This window comes from Montipora foliosa, chromosome 6 (assembly GCF_036669935.1).
Source record: "Montipora foliosa isolate CH-2021 chromosome 6, ASM3666993v2, whole genome shotgun sequence".
Lineage (NCBI taxonomy): Eukaryota > Metazoa > Cnidaria > Anthozoa > Scleractinia > Acroporidae > Montipora > Montipora foliosa.
In genome coordinates, this window is record NC_090874.1 from 10,007,626 (window position 1) to 10,020,125 (window position 12,500).

The window sequence follows — 12,500 nt, forward strand, 5'->3', positions numbered from 1 at the left end:
CTGTTGACGATGTGATGACTGTTGAGGCCAACAAGAGGTTTCATAATCTTAGCAAGGAACTTGGCAGTATCATACATCACGCTACCAATGCTCGAAACTATGTGGATATATGTGGATGACACGATGGCCAAGATTCTCAGAACATCTAAACTCCATTGACCAACATATCCAGTTCACTTCGGAACAAGAAAAGGATGGCAGGATTCCTTTCCTTGATACCTGTGTGAGTATTAACCAAGATGGTTCTACCAAGATCTCCGTGTGCCGCAAGCCTACGCACACGGACCAGTACCTAAACTTCCAATCAAACCATCATCTACAACACAAAAGAGCTGTGGTTAACACCCTGATGTTGAGAGCTCAGACCTTGGTTAAGGAAAACGATGACAGAACCAGAGAAACACAGCACGTCAAGCAAGCTCTAAAAATGAATAACTATCCAGAATGGATGCTAACAATACCACATCCAAAATCTACAACAGAAGATACCGAAGAGCCTCAAAACGAGAAGAAAATCTATGCATCAACGCCATACATCAAAGGAATCTCGGAACGCCTGCAAAGAGCTTTCAAGTCACACGAGGTTACACTTATTCATAAACCCGTCAATTCTCTAAGATCACAATTGGTACGTGTCAAGGACACAACTGTCAATCTCAAGAAATGCGGTACTGTGTACCAGATCCATTGTGAGAGGTGTGACAAGGAGTACGTTGGCGAAACGGCCCGCTCTCTGGAAATCAGAGTAAAAGAACACCAATCAAGAAGTTCATCAGCTATTCACGAGCATTGTCGCCTGGAGGGCCACTCGGTGGACCCAAATAAGACAAAAGTACTATCAACCGAAGTTAACACCTTCAAACGCAGGATAAAAGAAGCTATTCAAATTAAAGTGACGAAACCGGCGTTAAACAGAGACAATGGTTACGAATTAGCAGCCATCTATGACACAATTCTAACCCCCAAGAGGCGTTAAAAACCTTTTTAAAATTCATCTTTTTAACATTCACATCATTGACTGATGAAGTCCGGTTGAAAAACGGACGAAATATTTCATAAGTTTTAACTTTTAGCTCCGAGTTTGTAAAATTTTTTTTTTAACTTTTATTATGCTTCCAGAGCAGGAAACAAATGTTTTTGATTGTAAAATTCAGAAGAGTTTTTGCTCCAAAGTGAGGCTAGTGCGGATGATTAGCACAAAGACAAAAGAACAATTTCTTGGCTGTCATTTATGAATACGGTCTATTGTCTACTACGGACACCTGAAAAATTCAGGTTTTTTCAACGGGATTTGAACCCAAGCTGCTCCCACTAAACTCAGTATGCATGAATGTAAATCAGATATTGCTTTTTGATTAGAGAAACGTTCTTTTCAAGAAAGGACTTAAAATATTGAGACTAAATTATCCTATTTAATGCTGTCCAGCTTGCAAGTGGAACGGTAAACTACACTATTACGGTGATCGCTGGAAAGAGAATGGAGTCGACTTCTTTTGCGCCAGTGGTTCCGATGAAAGCCAGAGGGTAAGGCCTGGTTGCTACGTGGAAAACGAACGAGTCAAATGCACTGGAGCAATACCAGGTCAGTCCATACGTTGTTACGTTGCCATTGACCAGGGGCCCGTTTTTCAAAAGTCTCGAAACTTTAGGGGCCGTTTTCGGGTGTCACAATTTCCTTTGTATCTCAAGAAAGGCCAGGACTTAATTCGTCAAACTTCACTGTTATTTTTCTTTTTGTTGCCTTAAATACATGTTAAAAGATCGGCTTTCCAAAACAAGTGGTTGGCAATTTCACAAATAGCTTTTCGGGCCAGAAAAGTTTTCGGGACTTTCGAGAAACGGGCCCCAGGTCTCTCGTTTGCCAATTATTATTATTATTATTATTTGGGGGGGGGGGGGGGGGGCGGAGAGGTAATGTGGGGGAGAAAGCCCTGGAAACGAAATTCTTTTCCTAAGTAACAGATACCTGGCTCAAAACTTGATGACAAGGGATCGTCCGAGTGAGAGTGGTCCAGTGTAGGACCAGAACTTTAGATGATACCAAATAGTCTGAGAGTGAGAAATATCTTCAAAAGAAGGTTGGAAAATGGAAGATACATTCAAACGTCACATGAATTTCTTATGTTGCATTCTTAACAGCCTAACAGACAATCCTCGCAGAGGTATTCCCCAACCTCTCCAAACAGGTTTTCTTGGGAATTTTTCTTTCCAGTCCATTCGACTTTAAAGTGAAATATTGAGATTTTCGGGCTTAGTAGTAAACACCATTGAAAAGAGTTCAGTGCCATTGTTGTGATTACAGCTCCTTTGCAACCAAGTTGCAGTCATTGCAACTTTGCAGAAGCATGGAAAGCTATCTTTTCGCGCCGAAAAACTAATAATCCTACTGGTTTTTGTGACAGGAATTAGACAGCTGTCTCTGTTATCAAACGATGAACTTTTCTTGTGTGATAGTGGAGATGAAATCAGACCAATCAGCGCCAGATGCAACATTCAAAGAAACTGCGACGATTCGTCAGATGAGAGAAACTGTGAAAAATGTAAGAAATGACATGTGAGCTTCACTGTTAACCAAGTCTTGGGCTGAACTGTGTCAAATATCAATGAAAAACTAGAATACCGCAACGCAAAATACATGTAATATCAATCATTAACAATGTTAAAGGAATAGATATTACTTATGGTCGGCGAGGGCGTACGATTTCTGTTCACAAGTTGTAAAGAATCGCAAACCAACGAGTGAATGGAGCGAATGAGTGAGTTGCGATTCTTCACAACGAGTGAATAAAAATCGTATGAGCGAACCAACCATGAAGTTAGTTGTCTATTTTATCTGTACTGAGATTTCTTTCAAACTGCAATGACAATAGAGATTAGACGATGAAGTGAAAACTCACACAAATATTCGTTCAACTTCGTTGCTGGAATGCCTTCAACTTTTGTAATTTCATTCTTGGTTTCTAAAAAGGCTTGCAAGCAGTTTACATCTTGTTTTGCTTTTTGCAAGGTGGCTTGGTTCTCTTGCTCAGCGATGAAATTGTCAACCCAACCGGCGTTCACAAACCTTTCCGACAACTTTAAAAATAAAAGGGCGGCTTGCAAGTTTTCGCACAAAGGATGAGGTAGTTTCTCGAACGATCACCTCACTAATGAAAAACGCCGTTCATCCAATCAGACGCCGCGAACGATGATTTTATCACTAGTGAAATTTCATCGTTCGCGTCGCTGATTGGCTGTGACTAAAAACAAAACGATGTTTTCATCACTGTCATTTCTGTGAGTAAATCTCAGTACTTATATGATAAAGGGCGGTGATCAATTAATTGGAGTAATATCGGCCAATCAATCACAGACAGACGTTGAAATTAGCCAATCAGAGGTCAAAGTAAATACTTGTATCTGGTGGGAAGCGAGGAAAAACGCGTGCGAACGAACCACAATCAGTCTCACGCTTGTCCTTACCTCCCATAAGTGGCAATGTGTAACTTTGCAAAACCAAAGACATCGCAAAATTTAGCTGCTTTAAATTGTTCTGTTGTTGTTTCTCAGACTACTGTCCCTATGTTATGTCACATGGATTTCTGTGGAACAGGACACAATTGGGTAAACAAGTTTTGAAACAATGCTCATTGGTTGACCCCACTTGGACAGGTAACTCCTTTTACATGCAGCGTCATTGCCAGGTGATCTGGTGACGTAATTCGGAGGACTGGGGAGAAACATTTTAACGCCGTATCCCACATACGTGCGCGGCCTTATTTTCGAATTCAACATGGCAGAGGCGAGATTAGTGCTCGTCGGGTCTACTTGAACGTTCATTCAGTAACAGGAAACGTGGTAGACACGGAATGATCTGTTGAGTTTTGGCGATGGAAATTCTGCAGGGAGTTTGGAAACAACACCTAAGGCCGCTCGCGGTTGTGGGATACGGCGTTAAAATTTTTCTTCCCAGTCCTCCAAATTACGCCACCAGATCACCTTGTGATTAATGCCCATATACAATTCAATATAAACAAGATGGCGGAATAAGCATTTGTCGGGCGACGGGCCCACTCCATACCAGAGAAATAAAAAAACTTTGCGTGAAAAGTTTCACCCAAAAGTCTTATTCAAATAGATAATACGCAAGATGGGTGGGGTTTTTTCTGCAAATAAAACACAAGCTAATGATAACTACGGCGGAATGGAAGTGGCGAGAACACGATCCAAATGGATTTAGCCCATCGCTCGGCAAATTTTTACGATTGTTTAAATTACATCGCATTAAGCCCCTGCTTGAAAGAGTAGATATAGAGCCGCTAAAAGAGGAAGTCAAGTCCAGACGATGGAGAATGAATGGGCATGTAGTGAAGGAGGAGATGGACAGTGATTGTAATTTTACGATGACTGTGGGAACTGTTAGGGGAATAGGAACAGGAGAAGACCGAAAACAACATGGAGGAGGACAATGCAGAAGGAGAGAGAGAGAATGTTGCTTGGATAGGATTCTTGGAATGAGGTGCGGGTTGTTGCATTGCATTCAGGGCTCATGATGGAAGCAGAAATAAATGATAAGACATCAACACAAAATGCGCGCCATGCTTTCTTGTTAGATGAGGTAAACGGCATCCGGGGTCTTTTATTTTTACAAATAAGCAATATTGTACAGGACGCCAAGTGTAGAGTAACATGAAGTCACTCCTAACACGGGTTGCAGCTGCCGACATTCAGGGAGAGGTGGAGAAATCGGCATTGTGGAGGCCCTAGGGGTCACTAGCTAGGATCGTGGAGGCTTGGTGACGTTGAAAGTGAAGATGAAGCCCATTACCAGAAAGATCGCCTATGTTAACTCACTGATGTCAAATTGTGTATTGTCTCAACTGTTCTCTATGTATTTGTTTGGTACGTATTAGAAGAATCAGTTGCACTTTATAACACGCTAAGGGTCTTGAGCGCTGGGGCACCGATTGGGGACAGTTCAGGTTATATCAAATCATATAGGTTAGTTTTTTAGGAGAGAGGAAAACCGGAGCTAGTACCCCCTCCGAGAAGAGTAGAGAACCAACAAACGTAACCCACATGTGACGCCAAGTCTGGGAATCGAACCTGGGTCACAGTCGACTGGGAGGCGTGCAATCTCACCACAGCGTCATACATCATCTCATGTTAATTTCATACACAGCTTTTTGTATTCCTCTTATTAGGAACATTTGGAAGTAACTGCACCGAGAACATTTTCAGAACAATATGGAAGCACAACACTTCTTGCACCTGCGAAAACAAAATCCTACTGGAATATTTCAAAAACAAGGTGGGTTTAACAAGGTTTGTACAAACAAACAAACAAACAAACAGTCATTTTGCAGTCAGGCCGTCTTTCCCAGGTATTCTGCTGTTTTCGAACAGTGTGTTCTGTCGTTAATTGTGTTTCATTGGCCCTGAAAAGCCCCTATGGGGAGTTGTCAGTTAAGTGTGTATTGTATTGTATTGTGTTTTAATTCTCAATCATGTTACAGAGTTTATCAACTTCACTGAGTACAGTTATTACTGAGCTTTCTATTTATTACCCTCATCTGAGGGGACCGGAAGCTCCAGCCAAAATCTATTAGAACTTCAGCTTTACTAAAGCCGCTATTAAATGTTGAAACTGTAGCAGTGAAACTTGTGTACAACGGCGCTGCAAAACGAGTTTCAGTCTTGCACAGTGTATCATAAAAGGTCGAAATTTGTTCGGGAACGTTGAAACTGGTCTCGAAATTTCGTTACCAGATTACCGCAAAACATGTTGACACCAGTTCCATGGCCTTGCAGGTTTCTGATTGGCTTAAACAGCGTAGAGTAAGAAAATTGAGCAAGACCAGTTTCACGAAGTGGTGTTACACGGTAAAACTCTTGTTTTTATCACCGCTGTGATCTTTGCGACCGTTGAAGATGTAGAAATCGGTTTTATACTTTTCGTGAAACTTGTTTCGCAACGAAAGTTTGAAGCAGTTTCACGAAACCAACCATGCTACACGATCGCCAATGCCTCCGGAAACTTGTTTAGCAGCGCCGTTGCACACAATATCCAGCCAAACGTTTCAAGGTGTAACAGCGGCTTAAACCTAATAGTGTTCACGAGATACCATGCATATTCCGGTGACAAAACATTCATTTATAGGACTTGTTTTCGTTGATATAGGCGTCGTCTCCGCCAATTGGGAAAATCGAACAATAAGTTATTACGTTTTTAGTATCGTTCGCTATAAAAGCGGCTAATCATTACTTCATCATATCATCATATCATATCATTATCATTATATATCTTTATTTACCCTCGGGTTTTTAGAGTAGCTTGGTGTAGCTAATATCTCCCGAGCATTTACCCTCCCAACCATGATACATCACAGAAGACAGACCACAACACCGGGAACTACATGCCCTACTCTTTACGACAAGTGTGCGGGTTCTTTTACGTCCCACAGGATTATGAACATTGAAGGGTTGTGAGACGGGACCTCCGGTTTATCGTCCTTATCCGAGAAGACTAGAGAGTCTAACCATTTGCAGATGTAATTACAAAGGCAGCACTTTCTCCTCAGTTATTTAAAGACCCTGAGTGTCGGTCCGGCCGGAGTTGAACTCACGACCTCCCGCGTGACAACCCGTGCTCAACCAACTTCGTTCGTTCGTCAGTTTAATTTTAGTTTTCGATGGAGTGCAGAATAAGGCAACGTTAAGCAATTTTCATCAGGATCATACTGAGTTTCCAGTTTCGTTTCTTTTGTATGTAGTTTCGCACAGAGCTAATTTTCGCTATTGTTCAGTACACCATCATGGCCACCATGACGTCAGCGATATGAGCAACTGTCTCTTATAGACACCTGTAGAATTCAGGCGGCTTTCAAAGGGATTCGAACCCATGACCTGAGCAATGAAGTCACTCAGTAAGAGACAATTCCTTAATTCAACTTTCCAGATAAGTGTGAGGGTCACCACTTCTGTCTTTCGTAAGTTAAGATATCCTCTGAACATCTAGTCCTGCTGTAGATTGAAACTTTTGCTTTCTTTTTGTTTCAGAACGACGGACTGAACGCAACTAACTTCTTAAATGTCTCGGAAGAGCTGGCCAGCGCAGGAAGAGCCATTCGATTCACCAACCCTAGAGTGTTCCATGATATGAACAAAGAGCTATTTAAGGTCATAACAAGCGGCTTTCTGACGCCACTCACTCTTCAAAATGCTGACACAGCTTTGCGATATTGCAGGGTATGAACCTTTTATACGTTCATTTGGTGCATGCGCTTGTGTCCCACAAACAACTTGTTATGTAGAATAAGAATTCCACGTATACGGCAAACGCGGAAATGCCTACTTTCATGCAGAAGCGGCAACCGGCAAACGCAAAAATGGCGGGAAAATCATGGACACGTGGTCACTTTTGCCGTTCGCGTTTCACGTAAACGTGATGTTAAATCTCTCTATTTTCCCGATTTTAATAATAATAGACTGCAAGAAACAACATAAATAGACTACAAGAAGGCATATGATATGGTGCCGCATTCGTGGATCCTGAAATGCCTGCAGATTGATGATCTGAAGCTGTACGGAGTTAGCAAAAATCAACCGGACTCACTTGTTCAAATAGTAAGGATCTTCTCGCAAGACATTAAGATGTCGTTTGGGCTAGACAAGTGTGCTGTCCTGGAAATGAGAAGGGGGGAAGACAAGTTGACAGTAGCGGAATGGAACTACCCGACGACCAGCATATCGGAGAAATAGGAGGAAGGCTACAAATACCTTGGCATCTTACAGTTGGACCAGACTCTCAACACCAATATGAAAGGCAAGATAACATCGGAGTATATCAAAAGAGTCAAGAAGTTGTGTAGATCAAAACTTAATGGAGGAAATTTGGTAGATGGCATGAATACCTGGGCTGTAGGTGTAGTACGCTACAGCGCGGGGATTGTGAACTGGACAGTGGAGGAGGTAGCCAACATGGATAGAACAACTAGGAAGATCTTGGCAATGAATGGCTGTCTGCACACCAGGAGTAATGTTGCGAGGCTATACTTGCCGAGAAAGGAAGGGGGAAGAGGAATGATCGGCATCGAGGAGTGTGTACTAAGAAGAGAGAGCAAATCCCTTCATGGCTAACTAAGAGAGAGCACAGAGTGAATGCTTCAAGCTGCGTTGAAGGAGAAAGTGATCGTTGAAGAAGAGAGTCTGCAGGATTCTGAGAAGAGGGGGAAAGACGAGAAAGTTAAAACGGGAAGGAGAAAGCCCTACTTTGTGCGTTTGTCCAACAAATATCAGATAAAGCTGGAGAGGAGTCTTGGAGATGGCTCAGGAATGGATTCTTAAAAAAAGGAAACAGAAAGTTTGATTCTTGCTGCTCAGGAACAAGCTTTAAGACGAAACTCGATCAAGTACAGCATAGATAAGACCTCAGAGACACCACTGTGTAGATTGTGTGGAAATGCCACTGAAACAGTAGGAAATATTGTCAGTGGATGCAAGAAGCTTGTCCAGAGAGAGAAAAGGAAGCGTCATGACAAGGTGGCCCTGCGGGTACAGTGGGAGATGTGCAGGAAGCATGGGATAGAGTGTAATGACAAGTGGTATGACCATCAACCCTTGCCAACCGCAGAAAATGGAGAGGTGAGGATTACCTGGGACATGACTATCTACACAGACAAAGTGCTGAAACATAATCGGCCAGGTATTACTCTGGTGCATAAAGACATACGGACATGGACACTTATTGACATAGCTGTGCCAGCGGACCAGAACATCACCAGAACTGAAGAGGAGAAGGTTGAAAGTCACAATAATACCTATCATGATTGGTGCTCTTGGAAGCATATCAAAAGGTGCAAAGACCTGGTTTGGCAAGCTAGATGTACCTGACTTCCTTGGAAGTGTACAATTATCGGCCATCCTTGGAACTGCTTACCTGCCGCGGACAGTGTGGTGTCTCTAAGCTAAGCTATATATATACATATAATCGATAAAATGTTTATGAAATGGCTGCCTCTGAATTTTGTATTAGTAATAATAATAATAATAATAATAATAATAATAATAATAATAATAATAATAATAATAATAATAATAATAATAATAATAATAGTAATGAGAAGAATAAGAAGAAGAAGAAGAAGAAGAAGAAGAAGAAGAAGAAGAAGAAGAAGAAGAAGAAAGAGAGAGGTCGTCATAATTGATGTTGCTATCCCAGTTGATGAATGGGTGAGGGATAAGGAACTTGAGAATCGAAGGTAGAGAAATACCAACTATTGAAAGATGAAATTGCAAAGGTCTGGCAAATGCGAAAAGTCATTGTAGCCCCTGTTGTTATTGGGGCCCTTGGAGGTGTATCAGTCAACTTTAAGGAGTAAATGACGCAAATCAGTGTGAAGGTGAGGTTGGAAGTTATCCAGAAAACAGCATAAGGAAAGTACCATCCCCGGCTGTAAGAAGAAGGAAAAGAGAGACCTGGGACCTGTGGTGACTTGTTGTGACCTGCTCCCAAGGACTATAAACACCAAGCTGAACATCCTGCCTGAGTCTATATGCAGAATAACAGGCTTGAGGTTCTGTTGTAGCGATTTCGGCGAGTTTGTCTATTTCACCAACCCATTCTGTTACCTTTCCGTCTACATAGTCTTTTTGGTATTCCTGCGAGCCAATCGCTGCGCCAAGATGTTTGTGGCCTTCGCTTGTAACGTTTATCGCTGTTGACTGGAACAATTCTTTGGCTGACTCTTCTCTCTCAGGCTATACAATAATCCAACACTTCATGGCATTTAGGAAATACCCAAAGTCAGGACCAATTGCAGTAAGAGTGCCCCACCATTTCTTTATTTCACCTAGAGGGCCCGGTCAACTCGCGTCGTCAGCAAACCAACATTGCTTTGTGCTTGAAGTTGTCTGTAGAGCTGTTATTAAGGGCTGTAATAATAATAATAATAATAATAATAATAATAATAATAATAATGATGATAATGATAATGATAATGATAATGATGATAATAATAATAATAATAATAGTAATATTGAAGTGTCAAAACACGTTAGCATAAAATACTAACACTCTTGCACTTGCAGACTCTGAAATGTCAATCAACGGTTGCTTTTGACGCTGCGCCAGTCGCTGCAACGAGATCAGTTGAAGGGGTGGGATTCAGCGTTGTGACTGATTTCGATCCAGTTTGTCCGTTTCTAATTTCAGCGGTCGGCTAACTGCTAAATGAGACTTACCTGTAGGGTGACGTTTTATTTAGATTCTGTGAGTCATTGGTCGGGAGTGGAGGAGTCATGTGCCCACCCAATACTGGGTCTCAACCGTTATGCACTGTGTGAACACTCACATATTCTTTAAAAACTAAACTTCCCACTTTGTGTGCTTTCTCAAGTGACTCGCTAGTAAATTAACGTCGAAAACATAAGTGAGGCTTGAAACGGGATTTGAACTCGTGACTTTGGGATTCCATGATAATGTCATGACTTCAAATTCTCTTCGCATTTCAAATTCTCTGCGTCATATGTAGGTCCGCTATCTATCGCGGCAAATGTAATTGAAAGCATCGAAAACCGGATCCCGTTAATTGGAATTAAACCTCAGAGCCCCATGTGTTTATAAAACACTGAATCGTTTGTGTCTTTATGTTTCTTTTCAGAGCTTTATTCACACGATAACGGGGTCTCCACAATACAGGATTAAGAACACCTTTTGTAAAGCGAAATTGGTAAGCTACGCCATGAAAGTGAGGCGAAAATATGAATTATACTTTAGTGCACTTTTCATATTCAGCATGAGGCAAAAAATGTAAACAAAGATTCCCCTATACCCTTCACATTGGGCGAGAATTGACCAACCTGCTTTCCAGGGCTTCTCTCCGCTCGGCGGAGAAAAGCCCTGGGAACGAGATTCATAATAGAGTTCTAAAGTGGTGACGTCATAAAAAATTATTTTTTTGAAATTATGGGATTGTTGGGATATTTTGAAAGAACAACACCTGAAAGGCCTAGTTGCTAAAAGCTAGCATTGTGGGGCAAATTGTCCCTGAGATACTAGTCACGCTTTGCTCTGATGACTCCACACAAATCCTTCTACATTTGACCCGGTTCCTAATGTTATGAACTGAAAATTGTGCCCTGAAATGCTAATTTTTGGCGAGTAGGCCTTTTGGATGTTGTTCTTTCATAATACCCCGAAAAATCCCATAATTTCACAAATTTAATTTTTAAGACGTCACGCTTTAGGACTACACTGACGGATTTGTCGGTCATTTTTTGCTCCTGGTATAGTTGCCAAAGACCATTTCATTTTATAGGCTGACGAAAGAAATATATTGGCCAGAGAGGCTCTGGATTTCCTACGCCAAGCTCCAAATGGAACAGAAGCTCACAGAGTGGGGTGGACGTTAAGTATATGGCCAGTTCAAGACCAAAACGTGTGAGTGAGGATGTTGCTGAATGTATTGTTTACATTTCATCCAGGGTTTTCGTTTGAGGCCGGAGACCGGACGTTTGTTTATTATTTCAAGTCCGGTGCTGGCACTATGACGCTATAAATGTGTACATTTTGTTGGCTTTTTTTCCCCTGGTTTTTGTCTTTCTTTATGTGGAAGCCAAGAGCTTCAAACTAATGAGGAGCCACATCGCTTTAGTTTGCTTGCTAAACGGAATCATTTATAGTAATTTATAGGGGATCCAGTCCTCCCTGAGGGTTTGCTCTCCCGCCTGACAATGGAAAATAACCTTGTCCGGTACTTTTATTAAGCTTACTCATTCCATAATATTAAGGGAGTTTCATCATTAAACAAAATAGGCTTTTTCCTGCGGGAGGCCGCGGGTTCCACCATTCGGAGTCGGCCCCGTCTGTGGAACGTTATTGCCGACATGGAACTAATCTGGAAAACTGATCGAGGACTAGGAGACCGCGGTTAAATTTCCTTTTTCTATTAGACTCCAACTTAAATCCCACGCAATCCCTAATCAAAACGTATTGCCTAATTAACAGGGGTTCCGAGCATGTCACAGGTAACTTTGATGAAAAGGAACCATCACTCGGTATATCAAGGAATCTGCTAATTCTTCAGTTGAACACGGCACCACTTGTTTCTGTCAGTGTTAAGAAAGAGAAAGAAGTTGACATCACATCCGAGAACAATGGGACCAGGAAAAACCACACGAATTCGAATACGACCAGGACAACAGACAATAACCCGGTAAGGCATCGATCATTAAGTGACTAAAAGGATAAATATAGTTCGGTTTATGGTAGCATAAACCAGGAGCTCATTAAGAGGAGCCTCCATCTCCTCTAATTCCTTGAGTCAACCCTTTCTCGAGTAAATTTATTTTTAGGAACAGGTTTTTCCCGCGAAAAGTATCATAATTCCCTTGACGCTGAGATAGCTCTGTTTTGATTGGCTTTTACAACAGTGAGCGTGCTGAATCTCCCAAGGGAGGTGTTCTATAAATTAATCTACTCGGGAAAGGGTTGACTCCGAGGCCAAGTATGGGAGATAGAG

General features: G+C 41.7%; 1 protein-coding gene across 1 annotated transcript in view; it reads left to right on the top strand.

Moving 5' to 3' along the window:
* Window positions 1-12,500, top strand: part of LOC138006623 (uncharacterized) — an 80,392-nt gene that overhangs the window by 44,376 nt on the left and 23,516 nt on the right. The window contains exons 11-18 of the mRNA XM_068853065.1: window positions 1,427-1,582; window positions 2,403-2,540; window positions 3,550-3,651; window positions 5,184-5,290; window positions 7,039-7,227; window positions 10,641-10,709; window positions 11,298-11,419; window positions 11,987-12,194. Of these exons, the coding sequence (XP_068709166.1) occupies window positions 1,427-1,582; window positions 2,403-2,540; window positions 3,550-3,651; window positions 5,184-5,290; window positions 7,039-7,227; window positions 10,641-10,709; window positions 11,298-11,419; window positions 11,987-12,194 (1,091 nt within the window). The remainder of the gene's footprint in view (window positions 1-1,426; window positions 1,583-2,402; window positions 2,541-3,549; window positions 3,652-5,183; window positions 5,291-7,038; window positions 7,228-10,640; window positions 10,710-11,297; window positions 11,420-11,986; window positions 12,195-12,500) is intronic.